Source organism: Leucoraja erinacea, chromosome 4, assembly GCF_028641065.1.
Source record: "Leucoraja erinacea ecotype New England chromosome 4, Leri_hhj_1, whole genome shotgun sequence".
Lineage (NCBI taxonomy): Eukaryota > Metazoa > Chordata > Chondrichthyes > Rajiformes > Rajidae > Leucoraja > Leucoraja erinaceus.
In genome coordinates this window covers 60,795,730-60,821,599 of record NC_073380.1, presented here as the reverse complement: position 1 = coordinate 60,821,599, position 25,870 = coordinate 60,795,730, and the positions used below count along the sequence as shown (strand labels likewise).

General features: G+C 44.6%; 2 protein-coding genes across 6 annotated transcripts in view; one reads left to right on the top strand and one right to left on the bottom strand.

Annotated features, from left to right (window-relative positions):
• sgk3 (serum/glucocorticoid regulated kinase family member 3) overlaps positions 1-11,647 on the bottom strand; it is a 122,192-nt gene extending 110,545 nt beyond the window's left edge. The window contains exons 1-2 of one of the 2 annotated variants that reach the window (XM_055634406.1): positions 11,524-11,577; positions 8,269-8,367 (exon numbers count right to left, since the gene is read on the bottom strand). The gene's annotated coding sequence lies outside the window, so the exon portion shown is untranslated. Of the gene's footprint in view, positions 1-8,268; positions 8,368-11,523 lie in introns of both variants that reach the window. The other variant, XM_055634404.1, reaches the window with a different exon arrangement.
• Positions 11,648-11,788: 141 nt separating this feature from the next.
• The window catches only part of vcpip1 (valosin containing protein (p97)/p47 complex interacting protein 1), a 33,943-nt gene continuing 19,861 nt past the window's right edge, over positions 11,789-25,870 (top strand). For all 4 annotated transcript variants that reach the window (XR_008723325.1, XM_055634400.1, XM_055634401.1 and 1 more), the window contains exon 1: positions 11,789-14,614. Coding sequence is in view for 3 of the 4 variants with exons in the window: in XM_055634400.1 (XP_055490375.1) it covers positions 12,007-14,614 (2,608 nt within the window). In the remaining variant the exon portion in view is untranslated. The remainder of the gene's footprint in view (positions 14,615-25,870) is intronic.

Genomic DNA, 25,870 nt, shown 5'->3' with positions numbered 1-25,870 from the left:
TTTGGAAAGTGGTGAAATCATTGGACAAAGTCAGCATGGATTTATGAAGGGTAAATCATGTCTGACGAATCTTATAGAATTTTTCGAGGATGTAACTAGTCCAGTGGATAAGGGAGAACCAGTGGATGTGTTATATCTGGACTTTCAGAAGGCTTTCGACAAGGTCCCACATAAGAGATTAGTATACAAACTTAAAGCACACGGTATTGGGGGTTCAGTATTGATATGGATAGAGAACTGGCTGGCAGACAGGAAGCAAAGAGTAGGAGTAAACGGGTCCTTTTCACAATGGCAGGCAGTGACTAGTGGGGTACCGCAAGGCTCAGTTCTGGGACCCCAGCTATTTATGATATATATTAATGATTTGGACAAGGGAATTGAATGCAACATCTCCAAGTTTGCAGATGACACGAAGCTGGAGGGCAGTGTTAGCTGTGAGGAGGATGCTAGGAGGCTGCAAGGTGACTTGGATAGGCTGGGTGAGTGGGCAAATGCATGGCAGATGCAGTATAATGTGGATAAATGTGAGGTTATCCACTTTGGTGGCAAAAACAGGAAAGTAGATTATTATCTGAATAGTGGCCGATTAGGAAAGGGGGAGATGCAATGAGACCTGGGTGTCATGGTACACCAGTCATTTAAAGTAGGCATGCAGGTGCAGCAGGCAGTGAAGAAGGCGAATGGTATGTTAGCATTCATAGTAAAAGGATTTGAGTATAGGAGCAGGGAGGTTCTACTGCAGTTGTACAGGGTCTTGGTGAGACCACACCTGGAGTATTGCGTAGTTTTGGTCTCCTAATCTGAGGAAGGACATTCTTGCCATAGAGGGAGTACAGAGAAGGTTCACCAGACTGATTCCTGGGATGTCAGGACTGTCATATGAAGAAAGACTGGATAGACTCGGTTTGTACTCGCTAGAATTTAGGAGATTGAGGGGGGATCTTATAGAAACTTACAAAATTCTTAAGGGGTTGGACAAGCTAGATGCAGGAAGATTGTTCCCGATGTTGGGGAAGTCCAGAACAAGGGGTCACAGTTTAAGGATAAGGGGGAAATCTTTTAGGACCGAGATGAGGAAAACTTTTTTGGTGGTGAATCTCTGGAATTCTCTCCCGCAGAAGGTAGTTGAGGCCAGTTCATTGGCTATATTTAAGAGGGAGTTAGATGTGGCCCTTGTGGCTAAAGGGATCAGGGGGTATGGAGAGAAGGCAGGTACAGGATACTAAGTTGGTTGATCATCCATGATCATATTGAATGGCAGTGCAGGCTCGAAGGGCCGAATGGCCAACTCCTGCACCTATTTTCTAGATTTCTTGTCAGTTTTCTTATCCTTTTGAATTATCTCCATCTCACAGGAATTTGTGGAGAATAAAATGAATTGGGAAAGAATTATTGTAAAAATTGGTGCTTGACAGTCAGTGCAGATTTGGTCAGCTGAAGAGCCTATTTCCATTCTGTATCTGTACATTCTATTGGAGGCCAGCTACATTTGGAGGACCCAACTACTTTCTTCTAGGCCATAACTATTCTATGATTTTACAAGTAATGGGTGAAGTAAGGCCAATAAGATAAAAGGGAATAAACTATACAGGGATCTCCAAGTATGGCATTGATGATGGCTCATGGTGAACACAACAGATACGTTGGTCAACTCAAGAGATACAATTAAGACGCGACAATAAGCCCTGTACATCTGAGGGCAAATGATATTGTCAAGGTCCCAGGAAAAGACAAAGAACTGGGTTACCTGGCCAAAAGTGAAGGTGAAGTTGATGTTGTTGGTGACAAATGTGACGTGCAACCAGGAACCCGAAGAAATTGTTGATGAATACTGGATCGGGTTAAAGACAACAGCAAAAATATGCAATTTCTAGAGCTTTTTAAATGAGGCCCTGCTTAATTGTTTGGTGTGAAGACTGGCTGATGGCAAAATTAAACATGGAGGACTAAATGCCTGATGAAGAATGTAGATAGGCCACTGGAATAAGACTTTCAAGAACATGTTACAGTTTTGCTTGTGCGGTGATTTGCTTGCACTGGCGAGCAAAAGGCATAATGCAGCAACCACATTTTTAGCTACAGTATCAACTCACACGATCACCAAAAGTCACACTGGCAGGACATCATGCATTGCAAGAACTGAAAATTGGCAAACACCAGCATGGACTTGTTTGTAAGAGGCAATGGAGGTGTGACTCGTGTCCCAAAAATGATTGTTATATTCATTGCTAGACCAAGTGCAGACCAAGGAGCAGACCCTGGGGGGGGGGGGGGGAGGGGGGGGGGGGGGGGGGGGGGGGGGGGGGGGGGAGGAGGGGGGGGGGGGGGGGGGGGGGGGGGGGGGGGGGGGGGGGAGGGGAGGGGGGGGGGGGGAGAGGGGGGGGGGGGGGGGAGGGGGAGGGGGGGGGGGGGGGGGGGGGGAGGGGAGGGGGGGGGGGGGGGGGGGAAGGGAGGAAGGGGGGGGGGAGAGAGGGGGGGGGGGGGGGAGGGGAGGAAGGGAGAGGGGGAGAAGGGGGGGAAGGGGGGGAGGAAGGAGAGGGGGAGGGGGAGGAAGGGGGGGGGGGGGGGGGGAGTACCTAAAACATTTTAGAACCAAAAAAGACACATACTGCAAGCATTGTAGAACCAAAAGAGACACTTTTTGCAAACATTTTAGAACCAATAAACACTTTTGCAAACATTTTAGAACCAATAGACACATTCTGCAAGCGTTTTAGAACCACTAAGGACACTTACATTTGAGTAGACATGCGTTCAGTGTTATTCACAGCTCAGAGAAACGTGACCCTCTGCCTTCCTCCAGCTTGCAGACACTGATTGAGGCACACCACTTCCTGGTTTTATAGTCCCTCCCCCCTGCCGCCAGCAGGGGCAGCAGGGAGAATGGGGAATTTTGTAAAAACATTAATATCTGTCATTTTTCATCGACGTGAAAAATCCTCGGCACACATACGGCGGAGGGGGACTCTGAGCAAGATGGCCAAAAATGACGGCCGTAGGTGGCGGCGTTCTCTCGGAAAATTGCAGCACAGATGGCCAAAACCGGTCAAGAACAGACTTTTAGTAATATAGATAGATAGATTGTGGATGCAGGCCTGCAGCATTTTTGTGATTACAAGATTGTAGTTTTGATTAAACAGCTGTCTGGGCAAGATACACATTGTATAGTTGTGGATTGGTTGACAGTAGTTTGTGACTTACACGACTAATTCTCAGTGCAACTCTATTTAAAATTGCAGTGTAACTTTGTGGGAGTATTCTGGGGAAGTCCAGCAAATGCTTGGGGTTATATCATGCAAAATCTGAACATGGAGCAAAGCTACAAATGATTGTGACCAATTAATCAAGATGGTTAATTTAGTTTACTGTCACGTGTACGAGGTACAATGAAAAGCTTGTTGCGTGCTAGTCAGCAGAAAGATAATACATATGATTACAAATCGGGCATTTACTGTGTATAGATGTTAAGGGTTTAAACTAATGTGAAGCGAAGGAACATGGGTACATGTGTGTGGCAGATTATATTTTCACCACCTCACAGTGGCATTGTTGAGTACAAAGCTCACATTAAATCTGCCTGGCAGCCAGCCCATTTACTTGTGGCTAACCTTGGTTCACTATTAATTTAAGGTGCAGTTGTAGGAGGAGCAAATTAGAAAATAATGGGGTGTTGGTTCAAGACTGCAATTTGGCAAACCCATTAATGATTCCCCAAGGCAGATAAAACTGCATTAATGTGCAGCTTACAATATTACTTAAAAAGAACCCTTTAGATGAGCAGTATCCCTTGCCCAACTTGAAAGTTTGTTTAGAGACAACTAGTACTTCCAACAAGCCACACCCGAATCATACTGACAGGCAGTTGACCATGGACTCAGAGTCTGAATTACCTGACAATTAATACTAACAAGAATTGATGTCTCTACAAAACGCTACCATATGGGGCATAGTAAGTCCTAAAGTAAAGCCCAATCTGTAATGGATAAAATGCCACAAGGGATCCTGAAGTGGTTGTGCAATCAAGATGAAAGCCTCAATGCTGTAGAGAATGACCCCTAATGTTCAAAGAACCTGTAGATTGGCTATTGCATGTTAGCCAATACGAATGCTTAATAATTATAACTCCGCCTAATGCAGGTTTCATAGTGTAAGAACTCGCCCACTGTCTTCAGTAGCAGCTGCAGTAGAGTGAATGTATGATGTACTGCATAGATGATGATGAACTAAACAATAAAGATGCTTATGCTTCAACCTGTGTGAGATCAAGGTAGTTACATGTTGTCAGAAAATTGGGTCCAACCCTCGTCTGTTTATCGCGATTTATTTTGGTTATCAGTTTTTATTTGCGATTGATTTTGACAACATGGCTAACTCTTACCGAAAGCCGAGTCCCCTTGTGTTTGATTCTGACATAGCTGAGCGCTGGAGAATGTTTGGGTGAGATTATGCTCACTATATCCGCATTGTTCACCGAAACGACCGCGACGATCTGAAGGCATCGCTACTGCTCAATCTAGCGGGTCCGGAAGCAATGATCCGTGAGGACAGCTTTGAATTCGCCCCAGCACACATCGACGCGAATGGTCAGGTACTGGTGCCAGCAGAAACTAACGACAGTCCTGTGGTCCTACTAAGAAAATTTAGAGAACTATGCGACCTGCCATCGAACCGTATCCTTGAGAGAACAAGATTCTTTGCCCGACAGCAACAGACTGACGAGCCTGTCGAGCGATTCATCAGCGACCTACGACACGAGTAGACGGTGCCGCTTCAGTGAGTTGACCAATGAGTTGGTACGTGATAAAATTGTGGGAGGAATGAGCGACCGCAAGCTAAGAGCTGAACTGCTTCGGACCACTGAACGGACTTTAGAGCAAGCCATTCATTCGTGTCAGATGGCAGAAACCTTAGCCCCACTGAATGATTTTGACCCCACCAGCAACATAACGTAAGTCTAACTAACTCCGCAGAAGTTTTTAAAGGCGTTCTGCAAAGACCCTAACATGCCTGCCACGAGGTGCCCCAACTGCAATTATTTCCACCCTAGAGGGCGCCAGTTTTGTGTTGCCCATGGGAAAGTTTGTTACAACTGCAAGAAATTTAATCATTTCGCCACATGTTGTCGATCTCCCGGGAACACTGCCTCAAGGACGAATCTGCACCTGCTTCAACAAGAGCTGTCTGACTCAGATTCCAAAGAGCATGATAATGTTTCCCAAGGGAATGATTCCGATAACACAGACAATGACCCAACTGTGCTTTCCCTGCTGCGCTCCTCAGGCAAGTTGTCGGATCCAGCGGTGGCCATGATAATAAACCACAAAGCTCTGACCGCCAAAGTCGACATTGGTTCCAAGGTGAACGTAATGTAATTCAAAGAGTTCAACATGATAAGAAACACTGAGGTAATGAAAAAGGACCCCTTCTTCACCCGTTGGGTAAAACTGGTTTAAAATGCACTGTCAACGAGCAAACAAAAAACTTGATGTTTTACATTGTCCAACAAAACTCAGAAACCCTGCTTGGCATCAACGCATGCCATGACCTGGGGCTGGTTTATTTTGGGCGTGCTCTCCACAAACTCAACTCTCTGAAATGCAAGCTCAGGGTTCCAGAAGTTACCTACGTTGGTCATGCATCCACCAGCAATTGATTCAAACCTTATCTGTCAAAGACTGCGGCCATCAACGAGCTGACGTCACCAGTTTGCAGCGATTCCTCAGCATGGTAAAATACCTGGGTAACTTCATTCCCAACAGGTGAACTTTCTGCTCCTCTACAACTAACCGACAAGGACAATGTATGGTCATGGGACCCCCTACACCAAAGAGCCTTCGAGACATTAAAACTCCAACTAGCCAGCGCACCTACACTAGCACACTACAACCTCAACCTGCCAGTCACCATTATCTGTGGTGCATCCCAGTACGGTCTCGACGCAGCGTGCCTACAAACAGCCATCGATGGCAACGTGATGCCTATCATCCACGCATCACGCACTTTGACAGACAAAATACAACGATATGCCCAGATCGAGAAGGAACTGCTTACCGTTGTTTTCGCCTGTTCAAAATTCAAATACTTTATTTTTGGCAAATCCTTCATGGTCGAGATTGACCACCAACCACTGGTCACCATCCTGAACAAGTCCATCCATGCCGCACCATCTCGTCTACAACGAATGATGATGCAGCTACAGCAGTTTGACTTCCGCATTGTCTACAAGAAAGGTATTGACATGCACATTGCAGACACGCTCTCTAGAGCCCCGCGCAACACCAGCGAACGTCACCCTAACAAACAGGATGAATTCTCAGTCATCTACAACAGCCAGTCACCGCACCAGCAGAAGGAGCCTCTCTCATCCCAGACGGCGCCCTCCCTACCATGGTCAACACTGGCCGCTGACATCTTTGAATGGCACGGGAAGCACTACCTTATTTTAGTGGGCTCCTACTCAAACTGGTTCGAGATTGATTTACTGCCAACGATCACTTCTGAAATAATAATCCAAGAACTGAAAATCCACCTTTCCGTACATGGGGTGCCCGCCCGCCTTCAGACTGACAATGGAACTGATTTCACCAGCCAAAAGTTTAAGGACTTTGCTAAACGGTGGAACTTCCAACACGTCATCAGTAGCCCAGAATACCCATAATCGAATGGACTTGCAGAATGTGCTATTCGGAGCGCTAAGCAAGTCATAGAGCGCTCCTACCTAGCTAAATCTGATGTTTACCTGGATCTGCTAAACCTACAAAACATTTCAAGGGACAGCGTTATCAGCTCCCCCGCGCAGTGGCTAATGCATCGCAAGACGCGTCCTTCACTGCCCGTCTCCCAGCAACAGCTGCAGCCGCAAGTCTGCTCCACTGCTGTGATACAGAAGCGTGTGCAGTTTCAACAAGACACGCAGAAGCGCTTCTATGATAAAACCAGCAAGCTGCTCAAACCACTTACACAAGGACAAGTGGTGTGCCTGCAAACGAACAATGGACATACCAAACAGGAACCACGCTCTCACCTGGTCAAAGTCGATGGCGTCCTCTACGGACGCAACCGTCAACATCTCCTTCTCGCGAAGGATGGTCAAACGGCGCTCCTGGGTCCTGATGGCCCACCGCTCGTGTTCAGACCACATCTGTTGCACCTGTTACATCACCTGCACGAGTATGTCTATCCACTCCCCGCGTCGGTCTGCCCCCACGTTCCCTGTTGTAACCGGCTCCCTGGGTTTCCAGCACCGGTCCAACCCGTTCTCCCGGGTCCATTGGGTGTCCCGCAGCGTTACCAACCCCGACCCTCGTCTTTTCGGAGGAAAAGGGATGAGGCAGCCCCCACCGTATGAGGACTGGGTGGGTTAGCAGGCCATCCATTATACATGGCGATTTTGTTTAAACCCATTATTATTCTCTAGGGTTATCTTTAAAATGCCTTGGTTACCTTTTCATTCATACAAGAAGACTATTGCGTGTTAGCCAATCAGAATGCTTAGTAATTATAACTCCGCCTAATGCAGGTTTTATAGAAACATAGAAATTAGGTGCAGGAGTAGGCCATTCGGCCCTTCTAGCCTGCACCGCCATTCAATATGATCATGGCTGATCATCCAACTCAGAATCCCATACCTGCCTTCTCTCCATACCCCCTGATCCCCTTAGCCACAAGGGCCACATCTAACTCCCTCTTAAATATAGCGTAAGAACTCGCCCACTGTCTTCAGTAGCAGCTGCAGTAGAGTGAACATATGATGTACTGCATAGATGATGATGAACTAAACAATAAAGATGCTTATGCTTCAACCTGCGTGAGACTAAAGTATTTACAGAACCCAACTAAATTCTCATCTAGTTACGACGTACAATGTTCAGCTGAAACAGAACTAGTGTGCATTTTTCCAGCTTAAAGTTATCCATCTGGGATTCAGAATTGCAAGTACATTCAGAGATCTGTTTGGGAAATGTGCCAAACTAGGTGCAAGAGAGCCAACTAATGTTACAGAACTTTAATCTTTCCTCAGGATGCTTAACAATTGCTTGAGAATGTTACCAAATTTGGCCACCACAGCAAGTCCCCTTCACAAGTTAATACATAAATAGCATCATTGGAGTAATAGAGGAAATATAAAATATGTAAATTTTAGTCATGAATCATTCCAGATCCATTATGACTTATGCTAACCATTACAACTATCATGTGATGCCTCCAGTTATGGGGTGTAATGTGGTCAGTATGTACGTAATGGAGCCAACTTTTGCAGATACATACCTTTTATCTCCTTGAAAATACTGCACATATTTAAAAAGAGGTCGACCATCGAACTGGAGATTTTCTGATTTCCGAAGTTACAGGTTTACAGGCATTTAACTGTAAACACAGACCACAAATCAACAGTGGCAATTTTCTAGGGAAAGAATATGTCCTCTTAAATATCAGCATAGCCGTCTTTGTGTGGAGCTACAACAGTTGGGGGAGATATTGAATACATACATCCCATCTATTTATTACGGAGGAGAAAATTATGAAAGCTAAGGATTTGAGGTATAGGAGCTGTGATGTCTTGGATAAACATTAAGTATCACATTGGAGATATTTGTGGTTTTACAGTGCATTAAGATAGATAAATCCCCAGGGCATGACCAAGTGTATTCTTAGACCCCAAAGGAAGCTAGGGATGAAATTACAGAGGTTCTTGCATAGATATTGCATAATAATTAACCACAGATTAAGTTCTGAAAGACTGGAGGGTGGCTAATGTTGTACCATTACTTAAGGGCAGCAAGGACAAGCCAAGGAAATACAGACCAGTGAGCCGGACATCAGTGATGGGAAAGTTGTTGGAAGGAATTCTTATTCTTATTATTGAATTCTTATTTGTCTCCACTGATGCTGCCTGACCTGCTGAGTTACTCCAGCACTTTGTGCCTTTCATGGACTGATTAGGGATTGGCAGCATAGCTTTGTGCATGGCAAATTATGCCATACAAATCAGAGATTTTGAAGAGATTAATGGGGGCAGGGCAGTGGACGTTGTCAAGGCCTTTGACAAGGTCCGCCATGGTTGGCTTGTCTGGAATGTTAGATCACATGGAATCCAAGGTGAGCTAAGCAAATTGATTCAAAATTGGCTTGAAAGGAAGAGTCAAAAGGTAGTTGTGGAGGGTTGATTTTCTGAAGGGAGGCCCCTGGCCAGTTGTGGCCGTATGCAAAGATCATAGAGTCCACTCTAGTATCTTTGGCCGTAAGAGTCAGTGCTGGGTCCACAGCGGTTTGTTATCTCCATTAATGATTTGAATAAAAATGTGGTTAATACAGTTAACAGATTTACTAATAGTGTAGTTAACAATGGTTCTCTGAAAGTAGCGAGTCAGGGGGCAGAGTGCTTTGGAAGGTGTTGGGCATGCTTGCCTTAATTTGGGAAGTATGAAGTATAAAAGTAGGTATGCCATGTTATGGATTTAAGGTGAAACGGAGAGATTTAAGAGGGACCTCAGGGGCAACATTTTCCAGTCAGAATCTGGAATGAACTGTCAGAGGAAGCTATAGGAGCGGATAAAATTGTAACTTTTAAAAGATACTAGACCAAGTGCAGACCCGTTGGGTCTGTTCCCGCAACACGCGGTTGCGAGGGGAGGGGGCGGCCTGAGGCGTCACACACACACTAACCAACCTCTCACAGACACTAACCACCCCCATTGATATTATATTAAGAAGGAAGGGAGAAGAGTGAGCCTCAGCTCCATGGCCTCCCATCCTCAGCGCTTCAGACCCCGAGAACGGGGAGGGGAGGGGGGGGTGGCGGGGAAGAGGAGGAGAGCCAGGCGGCAGCAGACGTTATCGTCGCGCAGGGCACGTGATGAGAAGGTGGCCAGTGGGAGGCGAAAAAATGACTGGGGGGGGGTGAAGGATTTTATTAAAAATGGGTACAGAAAAACGACTAAATTTAATGAGTGGATTTGCGAATGTAGAAGTAAAATCGCTAGCGAAATGGTAAAAATCTCAGCGTTTTCGCATCTGGTTTTCGTGGAGTGACGAATCAAAGGCAAAATGTCAAAGGCAAAATGACATGCATCCACACAGTTTTAAAAGTATATAGATTTGGACAGATATATGGATAAGGGTTTAGAAGTCAAAGGGCCACATGCAGGCAAATGGAACTAGTATAGTATGACAGCTAGGCAAGCATAGACAAGGTGGGCCGAAGCGCATCTTTCAGCATTGTATAGCTCTATGGGCAGATTCATGGGCGAACCAGCCACTGTAAATTGTCTTGTGTAGGGTATGTGATAGAACAGTTGGGAATGGGAAAGAATATAAATGGGGGAGAAACTTATAGGTTCAATGGTAGTTTATTGGAGATGGGGGAGAACCTTAGGGGCAAAATGGTTCTGCTGTGAGCCAGCATAGACATGATGTTCTACAGAAATAAAAGTGTGAATATACCTTTAAGAATTAAATTATGTAATATTTGGTAAATCTTTGCTCCAGCCACTACTATATTTGAGAGTTGACTACCTTCAACGTTTTATTAAAGATAAACATAAAATGCTGGAGAAACTCAGCGGGTCAGGCACCATCTCTGGAGAACATGGTGAAGGGTGCCGACCCAAAAGGTCACCTATCCATGTTTTCCAGAGATGTTGCCTGACTAGCTGAATCACTCCAGCACGCTTTATTTTGTATCTTTCTTTGGTAAACCAGCATTTGCCGTTCCTTGTTGTTACCCGTTGACTTCCAAGGCCCACTTTAATATTTAATTGCGACTTTGCACATAACCCTCCTAACGTATGCGACAACCAGTGATGGTGATTATACGTCAAGATACGTTTTGTTGGAGTAACTCAAGATACAAAATGCTGGAGTAACTCAGCGGGACAGGCAGCATCTCTGGAGAGAAGGAATGTGGTGTCCAGCATTTTGCGTATATCTTTGTGTAAACCAGCATCTGCCTTTCCTTCCTACACTTGGCGTTTTGTTGGTAGATCTACCTGTGCGTTATAAGCCACACACAGCCAACCTCCAAATACCGGTGGTACAAAGTCGCTACCACAAATCGCAGCAGAAAGCAGTCACTTGTGCTTGCCACTCACTGGCCATTATTTCGCAGGCACGCCGGTTATAGATTAAAAAAAAGTTACACATCATCAAAGCAGGACAATGGCGGGTAACTAAGGCATCGATGTTCCTTAGTAACCACGCAGCCGGGCCGCCAGTTTGTTCTAAACGGCCGAACCACCGCGTTCACGGCCTCGCCGCCAAGAGGAAAAAACACATTTGAAAGGCCACAGTGATGCAAACGGAGCGCATCGTGTCCCAAAGTGAAACTTCTCGGGCGAGAAGGAGGGAGTGAAGGAAGGGAGGAGGAGGGGCAGGGGGGGGTTTAAAAAAATATAAATAATTTCCACTGGGCCATCAAGTCACATGATCAGGAGCAGCACACTTCCTATCAAAGCTGATTTTCAAAAACCAACATACAAAAAAACCCCGAATATGACATAACCACCACCTCTCCTCCCAACACACCTTTCGTTTGTCCGAGTGTCCAGCTCGATGGACGATAAAATGAAATAAAGTTGGGGTCCATTGCAGATCTGGTTGGACGGGCTTGTGGTCGGTGCGATGTCCTCCGGGAATTGTAGTTCTACCTCCTCCATTTTATGCGTATTACCAAAGGCAGTGGTGGTGGGGGGGAGCTATTCAAACTACAATACCCGTCAGCCACCGTGCGCCACCGGCGCAAGCGCACTCGATACCAGAGCCGACTCGCCGCTGTCTCTTCTTGGCTTCAATAAAGGAGACTTGTTTCGTTTCGTTTGATAACGGAAACTGAGTGCAGGGAGAAAGAGAAAGAAGCCGAGTACTTCCGTGTTTCGCCTCCCAGTGAAGAATATCACTGACAGAAACGGCCTGTCTTGTTGTCGACTGACCATGACACTGTGAGCAGTGGCGATTACAAAACAATATATGGACCGATTTCATTTGTAACCTGGATTAATAAATGAGACAATGCTGCAGGGGTCTAAGAAAAAAGACAGACGTATTCTATCGGGTACGTGTCCGGATCCTAAATGCCAGGCTCGGCTGTTTTTCCCAGCCTATGGAGTCAGTATAGAATGCACCGAATGCGGCCAACGCCATGAACAAAGAAATCTGCTCAAGGTAGAGGAAGTCACCGACCCTGACGTGGTGCTGCATAACCTGCTAAGGAATGCTCTGCTGGGAGTCACGGCCCCCAAAAAGGGCACGGAAATGGTGAAAGTAATGGGGTTGTCCAACTACCATTGTAAGCTGCTGTCTCCTATCCTCACCCGGTATGGCATGGATAAGCAAACTGGGAAGGCCAAGCTCCTCGGAGAGATGAACCAAGGGGAAATGTTTGATTGTGCCTTGTTGGGTGACAGGGCTTTCCTTATTGATCCAGAGCACATTGGAACTATGGGCTATGGTAAAGATCGCTCAGGGAGTTTGTTATACCTCCATGATACCCTAGAAGAAATCAAGAAGGCCAATAGTAATCAAGAATGTTTAATTCCTGTTCATGTTGATGGTGATGGCCATTGTTTAGTTCACGCTGTGTCTAGGGCCTTGGTGGGTAGAGAGCTTTTTTGGCATGCCCTGCGTGAAAATCTCAAACAGCACTTTAAATTAAACCTGGATCGTTACAAAGCATTGTTCCATGACTTCATTGATGCAGCAGAATGGGAGGATATAATTAACGAATGTGATCCTTTGTTTATACCACCTGAAGGAGTTCCTTTGGGTCTACGTAACATCCATATATTTGGTTTAGCAAATGTATTACACCGCCCAATTATTTTATTAGATTCCCTGAGTGGAATGAGAAGTTGTGGAGATTATTCGGCTACTTTTCTTCCAGGATTAGTTCCTGAAGAAAAATGTCAGGGAAAGGATGGACAGCTTAATAAACCTATTTGTATTGCATGGAGCAGTTTAGGACGCAACCATTATATACCTTTGGTTGGAATTAAAAGGGGTCCTTTACCTATGCTTCCTTTGAAACTATTGCCTAAAGCCTGGGGTGTTCCACAAGAGCTTATTCGAAAGTACATTCTGTTTGAAGATGACAGTTGTACATTAGGAGGCGACCGAAGTTTGCAAGATAAGTACTTGCAGAGATTAGTTACTGCAATGGAAGAAATTTTCTTGAAGAAACATGACATCCACCCTTCACTGGTAGCAGATGTTCATCAGTATATATACAGAAGGACAGGGGTAATTGGAATACAACCTGAAGATGTAACTGAAGCTGCAAAGAAAGCTGTAACTGAAAATCGTTTGCAGAAATGTTTGATTTGCGGTGCTCTTTCAGAACTTCACGTGCCTACAGAATGGTTGGTTCCAGGCGGAAAGCTATACAATTTAGCTGCAAGCACGCATGGTCAACTGAAGCCAGACAAAAATTACAGCTTTCCTGTTAACCATCTTGTATGTTCCTATGACCCAAAAGATGATGTATTGGTCCCAGATTATAATTTGAGTCACTTAACATCTTGCAACTGGTGTCATGGTACATCGATGCGCCATGTTAAAGGAGATGGTTCGGTTGTGTATATAGATGGAGATCGAACTAACTCTAGATCTGCTGGAGGCAAATGTGGTTGTGGTTACAAGCATTACTGGGAAGAAAAGGAATACGATAACTTACCTGAAGCATTTCCAATAACTTTGGAATGGAGTGGAAGGGTGGTGCGAGAAACTGTGTATTGGTTTCAGTATGAAAGTGAAGTGGCTCTAAACAGCAATGTTTATGATGTTGCTATGAAGCTTGTCACCAAACATTTTCCAGGTGAATTTGGAAGTGAAATTTTGATTCAGAAAGTTGTTAGCAGAATATTACATCATACAGCCAAAAAGAATCCCGATGAATATACACCTGTCACAGTCGAAGGTGCACATAGTCAGAGAGTTGGAGACATGCAAGATGAACCAACCACAGAACCACATATGCCTACCAAAATTATTTTAATGGGTCAGAAATCAAAGACTCTGCACAAAGAAGAATTGAACATGAGTAAAACTGAACGAAGTATTCAGCAGAATATTATTGACAATGCAGCACTTTCGCAAAAGCGGAAAACCGACAAATTGCGCCAGGAACTGAAAGGACCAGGCCAGCCATCTGTTCCTGGAATTGTGAAAGATGGTTCATCATCTGCCCCAGTTACTCCCACTAAGTCCCCTTTCTCCCCAGTACCTACAAAGGAGAAAAAAATTAGAGTAACCACTAGTGATGGGAGACAGGCAACACTAACTCTTCAAGTATCAGTAACTTTTTCTGAATTTCAAGAAAGTATAGCAAAAGAATTTAAGCTTCCTCTACATTTGCAATGCATACGGTATGGCTTTCCTCCAAAGGAACTGCATCGTCCCAAGGTGGGATTTGAGAACGAGGCTTTGCCCCTACAACATGGTGATCGTGTATCTGTGGAGATCATGAAGGACAACAAGGAATCTGTGCCTGCTTGTTCAACATCAGTGGCTTGTTCCTGGAAAGCTGAAGAAGATGAAGCATCTGGTCAAGCATCTGTTAAGGATGTGCAAGACCATATTGATCTTGAAATGTCATCCCTCTGTCTTCTTGCAACTTTAATGGGTGAGAAGTTATCTTTTTCATATCAATTTATCATTATGGTGTGGAGTTAACTTGTTGCCATGAAAAAGGAAACAAAAGTAGAAATTTGAAGTAAATGCTTGGAAATATATACTAATATATACTAATATATTTCTTATTGGTTTTCTTTTTACTTCTTGAAACGCCTCCTGGTCCATTTACAATCCACATTCATTTTAAGAGTTGAAATAGATTTGCTGCAGGGCTGCAACACTATTTAACTGTATATTTAGCATGAGTGAAGCTAGTTCACTTTTGGCAATCACTGCCATGATGTGTTGAAGCCTGCAAGTTAATTAATCTTAGTTAGTTGATCTAATTAAATTATGTTATGTGCAAAGCATCAGGATGGAAGACCAGCATAATAGTATTGCAGCATTTTGACCATATTGGAAAATATTGACATTTGATAGACCAAGGGACAGATTCAGGAGTTTAATATATCTGGGTTATTTGTATTTGATTAAATGCATTGCCGGCTCAAATATACGACCATCATTTGCCAACGAGGACAGAAGATTAACTGAAATGCATTTAAGCCCCAATTGTGTGTAGGAAGCAACTGCAGATGCTGGTATACACCAAAGATAGACACAAAACGATGGAGTAACTCGGCGGGACAGGCAGCATCTCTGGAGAGAAGGAATAGATGACGTTTTGGGTCGAGACCGTTCTTCAGAGTCAGGAGAGGGAGTCTAGAGATATGGCGGGTGTAGTGTGAAAACGAGAGATCAAAGCAGATGAAAATAAGGAAATGTGGGATGGTTCTTCATTAGCTGAGGGGAAAGTGACAAGGAGGCATACAATCAGTAAAATTAATCAGAAGGACAGTGAAACTAGTCGGAGAACTAGGATGGGGGAGGGGGACGGAGAGAGAGGAAAAGCAATTACTTGAAGTTAGAAAACCGAAATTCATACGGCTGAGATGTAAATTGCCAAAGCGAAATGTGAGGTGCTGTTTCTTCCAATTTGCGTTGGGCCTCACTCTGACAATGGAGGAGGCCCAGGACAGAAAGGTCAATATGGGAATGGGAGGAGGAGTTAAAGTGTTCAGCAACCGGGAGATCGCGTAGTCCTAGGCGTACTGAACGGAGTTGTTCAGTGAAACAATCGCTGAGACTGAGCTTGGTCTCGCTGATATATTGGAGTCCACACCTGGAACAGCGGATACAGTAGATGAGGTTGGAGTATGTGCAAGTGAACCTCCGCCTCTCCTGAAAGGACTGTCGGGTCCTTGGACGGAGTCGAGGGATAGGGACAGGTGTTGTTTCTCCTGCGATTGAAGGGGAAAGTACCTGGGGAGGGGGTGGTTTGGGTGGGTAGTGATGAGTTAACCAGGGAGTTGCGGTGGGAACGGTCTCTGCAGAAAGTGGAAAGGGGTGGAGATGGGAAGATATGGTTAGTGGTGGGATCCTGTTGGAGATGGCGAAAATATCAGAGGATTATGTGCTGTATACGACGGCTGAAAGGTGAGGACTGGGGTGGGGGTGGGGGGGGGGCTCCTTCCCTGTTGTGACTGGGAGAGGGAGAGCAAGAGTGGAGCTGCGGGATGCCGAGGAGACACATCTATGATGGAAGAGGGGAACCCCCATTTCTAAGGAATGAGAACATCTTAGATGTAACATCTCGGAGCCACAATTACATTTCTTTTGAAGATTTCCAAAACTTATTTGTGGGCGTTTTACATAACGTTCATGTAAAATTAGCTTCGTAAGTAGTAGGATAGAACATGAACCAATAATTGCTTAAGATTTGATTGTTTTATTTATTCAATTCCATTCAATAGAAATGAATTTAGAGTCTCTCTACGTAAACTTCATTGATGTGTTTTGTAAATACAATATTGAGAACTGGACATCCTTAAAAGCTGCTCTATTACTTGTACTTTTTTACCTATAATGTTAGTTAACTAAATCTGTCAATCTTTGTTGTTTTATGTAAACAATCCTTCAAAGTTCAATTATATAAGTAATACAAACATTTTGTTAGGTCTCTGGATTAGAATAACTAGACATGTATTTTGGCATTAGAAGTCCGTCCATTTCACGACACATGCTGCCTGACCTGCTGAATACCACCAGCAGTTTGTCTTTTGTTTAGAATATTGTCCATTTTGCATGAAATTGGGTGACAATGGCTTAGCACATTTAGTATTTTCAGACTAAAATATAGTGTCATAGAGTTCAATTTCCTTCTGATCCCAACAAATAATTACGACATTAAGTTCATTCATGTGGTTATGTGCCAGCTACAGAAATTGTATTTCCTGTTATGGCTCACCCACAAGTTTAATTAAACTTAATAGTTTAAACAACAAAACTTAAACATTTAAATCTGTTGCTATTTTCCACCTCTTTTATATGGGTGCAATTCTGAGGTTTCTGAATAGTAGCCAGGAATAGAAATCTAGGCCTTTAATGTTGGCCCCACAAGTAGGGAATTTTTATTATAAATCAGACTTAGGATCCTCTGTTGCAATTGTTTTAGTGCAAACTTACACAATCCTTTTACTCACTAGGCCATTATGGAGTCCAATCCTGCAGTTAAAATATTTCTTGTTACAGAATGTTTCTCAGTTTTAAAATATGATCACAAAGATTTGCCACATTGTCAGCGGTCATTTTATTCATAATTATGGACTTGTGGGTTTGGTTAAGTATTGGTCTCCTCCTGCTTTCCCCAAGAAAATAATTACAGATATTAATTTTTTATGTTAAATTATCTTTTCCATTTGAAAGGCAATATAGGAGGACTGAAATTATGAATGAGTCGTCCAAACACTGCGGGGGGAGAAAGTGGCAGAATTCTAAATATAGGTAGTTAATTATTTTTCCAAAATAGAAAAACTGAAGAAAAAAAATAGAGAAAATACAGTGGAGACAGGAACTTGAAAGTTGCACTTTTGCAACTGAGCAAATGAACTGAAGCACAATCAAGAAAATGAACATTTGCCTAAGGAATAAAATATTAAAACATTTACTGCAAAATAATTAGCATTTAAGAAGGGCATTTATAGAAGAGTTTAGGTCTTGTTGTCTTCATGAAATTAAGGAAGTAATATGTAGGAAGGAATTGCAAATACAGGTGCACAACCTTTTATCCGAAAGCCTTGGGACCAGACACTTGTCGGATTTCGGACATTTTCCGATTTCCGAATGGAAGATTTTTAGCGTAGATTAGGTAGGTAGCGCGGGCGGCTTGAAAAGTCTGGAGCGACTGCCTCCTCCCCGGAGACCGGGGAATCATTGTAAATCATTGCAAATCATTGCATAAATGTTAGTCAGTTAGTTTGGAGGGATTTTATGTGGTGGTGGGTGAAGGGGGAAACTTTAATTCTTAGTCCCCTACCTGGTCGGCGACTCCCAACATCGCGGAGCTGGGGGCTCTGTCCGGCCGCGGGCGGCGCCTGTTGGAGCTCCGACCCCGGCAACTCTACCCCTGGCTACGAGGCGCTCCAAATCCAGCGCCGCCCGCGGTCGGACGCCCCCCACCCCAGCTCCGCGAATATTGGGAGAAGGCGGCCTCCGCGCCCTGGAGCTTACCGCATGGCGAACCGGTAAGGCATTGCCCACTTCCCGCTGGTATCCCAGCGCTGCGACGCTGCCGACTCCCAACATTTGCGGAGCTCGGGTGGGGGGCGTCCGGCCGCGGGCGGCGCTGGATTTGGAGCGCCTCGCAGCCAGGGGTAGAGTTGCCGGGGTCAGAGCTACAACCGGCGCCGCCCGCAGCCCCACCGCCCACAGCGCTGCGGAGCTTACTGCATGGCGCCCGGTAAGGCATTGACCACTCCCCGTCTCTCCGACCAGGTAGGGGACTAAGAATTAAAGTTTACCCCTTCAACCCCCCATTCACATAAAAGCCCTCCAAACTAACTGACTAACATTTAAGCAATGATTTACAGATGTTTAAGTGTCTCCCCAGTCTCCGGGGAGGAGGCAGCCGCTACAGTAGTACAGACCTGGGTTGACCGTGGGTCGTTTCGGGTCAAGTTTGGCGCCAAACGCGAGCTTTGGTGTGCAGACGACATCCTGGAAAAAATGGCCGGTTTTCGGAGTTTTTCGGTTTCCGGAACACCGGATAAAAGGTTGTGCACCTGTACTGGTTTAAACTGAAAATACACACAAAAGTTGGAGTAACTCACAGGCAGCATCTTTGGAGAAAAGGAATGGGTGCCGTTTCAAGTCGAGACCCTTCTTCAGACTAAGGGTCTCGACTCGAAACGTCACCCATTCCTTCTTCCAGAAAAGCTCCCTATTGAAGTAATATAGCAGGTGTTTGAGCAGACTTCTTTGGTAAAGACCAGCCATATCCTCTACCTCCAAAGTTGGAGATGGTATCAAACAGGAAATTAGAAATGCGTGCGACAAAGGCAAAACAGTTATAATGGGTGACTTCAATCTACATATAGATTGGGTGAATCAAATTGGCAGGGGTGCTGAGGAAGAGGATTTCTTGGAATGTATGCGGGATAGTTATCTAAATCAACATGTAGAGGGACCAACGAGAGAGCAGGCTATTTTAGACTGGGTATTGAGTAATGAGGAAGGGTTAGTTAGCAATCTTGTTGTACGTGCCCCCTTGGGCAAGAGTGACCATAATATGGTTGAGTTCTTCATTAGGATGGATAGTGACATTGTTAATTCAGAAACAATGGTTCTGGACTTAAAGAAAGGTAACTTTGAGGGTATGAGACGTGAATTGGCCAAGATTGACTGGCAATTAATTCTAAGAGGGTTGACGGTGGATATGCAATGGAAGACATTTAAAGACTGCATGGATGAACTACAAAAATTGTTCATCCCAGTTTGGCAAAAGAATAAATCAGGGAAGGTAGTACATCCGTGGATAACAAGGGAAATCAGGGATAGTATCAAAGCGAAGGATGATGCGTACAAATTAGCCAGAAAAAGCAGCATACCGGAGGACTGGGAGAAATTCAGAGACCAGCAGAGGAGGACAAAGGGCTTAATTAGGAAAGGAAAAATAGATTATGAAAGAAAACTGGCAGGGAACATAAAAACTGACTGCAAAAGTTTTTATAGATATGTGAAAAGAAAGAGATTAGTTAAAACAAATGTAGGTCCCTTGCAGTCAGAAACAGGTGAGTTGATCATGGGGAACAAGGATATGGCGGACCAATTGAATAAGTGGTGTTGGGGAAATTGAATGGATTAAAGGCCGATAAATCCCCAGGGCCAGATAGGCTGCATCCCAGAGTACTTAAGGAAGTAGCTCCAGAAATAGTGGATGCATTAGTAATAATCTTTCAAAACTCTTTAGATTCTGGAGTAGTTCCTGAGGATTGGCGGGTAGCAAATGTAACCCCACTTTTTAAGAAGGGAGGGAGAGAGAAAACGGGGAATTACAGACCAGTTAGTCTAACATCGGTAGTGGGGAAACTGCTAGAGTCAGTTATTAAAGAAGGGATAGCAGCACATTTGGAAAGTGGTGAAATCATTGGACAAAGTCAGCATGGATTTACGAAAGGTAAATCATGTCTGACGAATCTCATAGAATTTTTCGAGGATGTAACTAGTAGTGTGGATAGGGGAGAACCAGTGGATGTGGCGTATCTGGACTTCCAGAACGCTTTTGACAAGGTCCCACATAAGAGATTAGTATACAAACAGGAAGCAAAGAGTAGGAGTAAACGGGTCCTTTTCACAATGGCAGGCAGTGACTAGTGGGGTACCGCAAGGCTCAGTGCTGGGACCCCAGCTATTTACAATATATATTAATGATCTGGATGAGGGAATTGAAGGCAATATCTCCAAGTTTGCGGATGACACTAAGCTGGGGGGCAGTGTTAGCTGTGAGGAGGATGCTAGGAGACTGCAAGGTGACTTGGATAGGCTGGGTGAGTGGGCAAATGTTTGGCAGATGCAGTATAATGTGGATAAATGTGAGGTTATCCATTTTGGTGGCAAAAACGGGAAAGCAGACTATTATCTAAATGGTGGCCGATTGGGAAAGGGGGAGATGCAGCGAGACCTGGGTGTCATGGTACACCAGTCATTGAAGGTAGGCATGCAGGTGCAGCAGGCAGTAAAGAAAGCGAATGGTATGTTAGCTTTCATCGCAAAAGAATTTGAGTATAGGAGCAGGGAGGTTCTACTGCAGTTGTACAGGGTCTTGGTGAGACCACACCTGGAGTATTGCGTACAGTTTTGGTCACCAAATCTGAGGAAGGACATTATTGCCATAGAGGGAGTGCAGAGAAGGTTCACCAGACTGATTCCTGGGATGTCAGGACCGTCTTATGAAGAAAGACTGGATAGACTTGGTTTATACTCTCTAGAATTTAGGAGATTGAGAGGGGATCTAATAGAAACTTACAAAATACTTAAGGGGTTGGACAGGCTAGATGCAGGAAGATTGTTCCCGATGTTGGGGAAGTCCAGGACAAGGGGTCACAGCTTAAGGATAAGGGGGAAATCCTTTAAAACCGAGATGAGAAGAACTTTTTTCACACAGAGAGTGGTGAATCTCTGGAACTCCCTGCCACAGAGGGTAGTTGAGGCCAGTTAATTGGCTATATTTAAGAGGGAGTTAGATGTGGCTAAGGGGATCAGGGGGTATGGGGAGAAGGCAGGAACGGGATACTGAGTTGGATGATCAGCCATGATCATATTGAATGGCGGTGCAGGCTCGAAGGGCCGAATGGCCTACTCCTGCACCTAATTTCTATGTTTCTATGTTTAAATTTCATTTTTGATCTCTGTTCAGCCCAAACATCTCTCACAACTATTTTCCTGTTCACAACCCTGTACAACTTTGAGATTCCATGTTATAATTGCTGCCAGGTTTTTCTCATGCTCTCTCTTTTCTCCTCATTTATTTTAGTTTTGCTTCTCCTCTGATCTTCCTGAATTAGTGGGTTTGCCTATGTTTGCGCCTTTTGCCCCCTTCTGATTCATTTTAGTTGCCATCCTTTTTGGTCATCCATCCAGCATTGCTTTTAATTTCTTTGCCTTTCTCCCTTGTGACAATATACACAGACATCTCTATTTTAAACACTGTTCAATTACAGATTTACCTGACAAGGATTGGTCATAGTTTACCTCGATCAAACCTGTTATCACTCCATTAAAATTGGCCATGTTACATCGGACTACCTTATCTGGAAATGGTGAATATCATTTTTCTATTGCTGGTCTAAACCTCTGGATGAAATGACAGCTCCTTACTGAGACTCAAGTGCAATAATAGTGGTTCGGCAATTTGAGCGCCCTGGAGAGGAAAAGACTACAAAAAGTAGTAAACACTGCCCAGTCCATCATGAGCTCTGACCTTCCTTCCATCGAGGGGATTTATCACAGTCACTGCCTCAAAAAGGCTGGCAGTATCATCAAAGACCCACACCATCCTGGCCACACACCCATCTCCCTGCTACCTTCAGGTAGAAGGTACAGGAGCCTGAAGACTGCAACAACCAGGTTCAGGAATAGCTACTTCCCCACAGCCATCAGGCTATTAAACCTGGCTCGGACAAAACTCTGATTAGTAATAACCATTATCTGTTATTTGCACTTTATCAGTTTATTTATTCATGTGTGTATATATTTATATCATGGTACAGGTGCACAACCTTTTATCTGAAAGCCTTGGGACCAGACACTTCTCGGATTTCGGGATTTTTCGGTTTTCCGAACGGAAGGTTTTTAGCGTAGATTTTAGCATGTGGCTCAGTGCTAAAGTGCTCGGCTCGTGGCCGCGAGTTTGTGCCTCGATCCCGGTCAGGGCCGGCCTTTAGCCGATAGGACCTATTTCTCCCAATTGGGCCCCGCGCCTAAGGGGGCCCCGCGCTAGATGGTCCACTCCTGCGAAATACAATAAACTGACACGTAGTCCGCACCGGAGCGTAACCTCCCTCATTTCAGTAACCCCGACCCGACTTCAGTTATGCCTCTCGCAGCGTTGCGGGGGAACAGTTTAAGTGTTATTAAATGTTTTAAATGTTTTTTACCACTTCCTTTTTAAACGGCACATGCCTTGTACTTTTTAAACGGCACATACTGCAGATGCTGATTAAACCGAAGACAGACACAAAAGGCTGGAGTAAATCAGCGAATCAGGCTGCATCTCTGATGAGGAATATGTGATAATAGGAGGAAATAGGTGATATTTCGGGTCGACTTTTTCAATAGCTGCCATGAGGGGAGGAGCGCCGGCACCAAGAGCGAGCGAAAGCGTGGACAGGAGGACGAAAGGACGAAAGCAACGTTCATAGAGCGGCGTTGGTAGACATTTCGGGTCGAGACCCTTCTTCAGACTGATAGTCAAGGGAAACGGGAGATATCGGCATATCTTCCATTCACTTGTCCTTAGTACTGTCCATAGCTCTTTCTCCTCTTTCCCCTGAGTCAGTCAGAAGAGGGGTCTCGACCCGAAATGTCACCTTTGGTCACCTATTCTGACCTATGATCGTTGCTTTTGTCCATTCTGTCCGCGCGTTCGTTCGCTCTTAGTGTCGGCGTTTCTCCCCTCAGACTCCGCCAAACAAACACACACACAAACACAGCATGTCCGGCAGATCCTTCCTCTCTCTTTTCCCTTCTCTCCCCTCCCTTTGCCGAAACCCTTCCTCAGACTGATAGGGGGGACTGATAGGGCAGTCTGAGGAAGGGTTTCGGCCCGAAGCGTTACCTATTTCCTTCGCTCCATAGATGCTGCTGCACCCGCGGAGTTTCTCCAGCATTTTTGTGAATCCCTAGACCTAGTTCAGTGAGCGTTCACCGAGGGTCACCCGGAGAGGTGACCGCGGAACCTCTCCGGGCGACCCTCGGTGGACGCTCACTGTACTAGGTCTAGGGATTCCTACTCTCCCGGGCAATATACCCTCCCTTTTTTCCAGGACCGAAAATGTCCGATTTTCGGAGCTTTTCGGTTTCCGGAATTTCGGATAAAAGGTTGTGCACCTGTATATGGACACACTTATCTGTTTTGTAGTAAATGCCTACTATGTTCTGTGTGCTGAAGCAAAGCAAGAATTTCATTGTCCTATACAGGGCCACATGACAATAAACTCACTTGAACTTGGACTTGAACTAATATTGGTATTCTCATTGGGTCAGAAACAGGCTGATCAAGAAAGTTCTCTCAATCGTCAAAAACTCTTCCCTCCTCTTTGCCCCTTAGATTATTGTTATGCTTCTGTAATTTATTTATTGCTGTGTTTGATGGCATAATAACGAGTCATAGGCAACCAGAGCCTTAAGTATGTCATGAGCTTGTCTGGCCCAAGTTGGACATCTGCTCTATAGCTCAAGTCAAAGTGGACTCATCACAGGAATAGGAATACTTTATTGTCACTTTGCTTGCATACCCAATGTATACAATAGCAGCCAACTACGGTGCTGACAAAGTTATAAAGCACGCCGGCCGGCTCCCCCTTTTGTTTCCCCCCCTGCCCTAACAGTTCCCCCCCGCTGAGTCCCCCCATTCCCCTTTCTCGGTCCCCCCCCCCCCCCCCCCCCCCCCCCCCCCCCCCCCCCCCCCCATTGTCTATCGTCCTACACCTCCCCCCCTCAGGATGGTCCCCCCACCTCCCTCACGATGGTCCCCTCAAGCTGGGTCCGTCCCTGTTTCCATCAAATACTGCCAGAGTTTTCTGTGGATGGAGCCTCAACAATATACCTGATTGCCATGGAGGTTTTGCAGTGTCTCATTGCCTTACTCTGTCTTTGAGAGACTCCCAACAATTGGATTTGTGCATCTGTATCAAGGCCTACAGACATGGGTTGAGCTCAGATGGAATGCCCGGTTTTTCGGCCTATTTTTCTTCACATATACATTAAAAAGTATATGAATATCAGTAACTTAAAATAATGAGGGAATATTTATTAAATTTGTAGAATCATGTAGCATTGTAAGCTATTTATCTTGAATGCCTGTGCTTGGTGCGGTGTATTTTTCAAAGGCAAGACCTCCAGAAGTACAGTGCCTCTTGGTGCAGTGCTGAAATGTCAGTCCAGCCTTTACTCGAGTTATTGGAGTGGGATTTGAATCCTCCTCCTTTTAGAAACATAGAAAATAGGCGCAGGTGTAGGCCATTCAAGCCAGCACCGCCATTCAGTATGATCATGGCTAATCATTCTAGATCAGTGCTCCCTTCCTGCTTTTTCCCCATTTCCGTTGAATCCGTTAGCTCTAAGAGCTAAATCTAACTCTCTCTTGAAAACATCCAGTGAATTAGCCTCTATTGCCTTCTGTGGCAGAGAATTCCACAGATTCACAACTGGGTGAAAACGTTTTTCCTCATCTCAGTCCTAAATGGCCTACCCCTTATTCTTAACCTGTGATCCCTGGTTCTGGACTTCCCCCAACATGAGGAACATTTTCCCTGCATCTAGCCTGTCCAATCCCTTAAGAATTTTATATGTTTCTATAGGATCCCCTCTCACTCTCCTAAATTCAAGTGAATACAGGCCCAGTTGACCCATTCTTTCATCATATGTCAGTCCCGCCATCCCGGAAATTAACTTGGTGAACGTACGCGGCACTCCCTCAACAACTAGAATGTCCTTCCTCAAATTAGGAGACCAAAACTGTACACAATACTCCAGGTGTGGTGTCACCAGGGCCCTGTACAACTATATTCAAATCTTCTCCAATGAAGGCCAACATGCCTCGGAAAGGAATGCTGCCATCGAGCCATAGCTGATACAGAGGTATAGTTAAATTACAATGATACATTCATTCAATTTTGCAAGTGTAAAGATTCAAATCAGATTTTGTTCATGGTTAATAAATTACCCAAGGATGTATTTAATGTGTGATTAGTTAAAACTCAGCATAAACTTGTGTTTAAAGTGTGAATCTTCTGCACACGGTTAACATTGTCATGCACCTGTTTTTAACTGGTAGTAGCTAACATTGCAACTTATAATTTAATAAGACTTGCAAGTTTACTTGAATGGGATTGCTGGGTTTCTTTAAATTACTTTTCTAATTAAACCCTTGGTTTTTCCAATATTAGGTCAATTTTACGTAGATTTGGGCCAAATAAATATTAAAATGAGGCTTAATAGTTGCAATTTTTGGAATACTCTTCAGTAAATATTGAAAAAAGTGTCAAGTGTCATTAGTTAAATAAATTTAGATCTGCAGATGAATCTTTCCTCCCAATACATTATTGTTTTTACATCCACCATTTAATACAGTCATTTGTATTCATGAAAAAGCATGTAATTGGTTAATATAAAATGTTGAATGTTTAATTAGTTGAAAAATATTGCT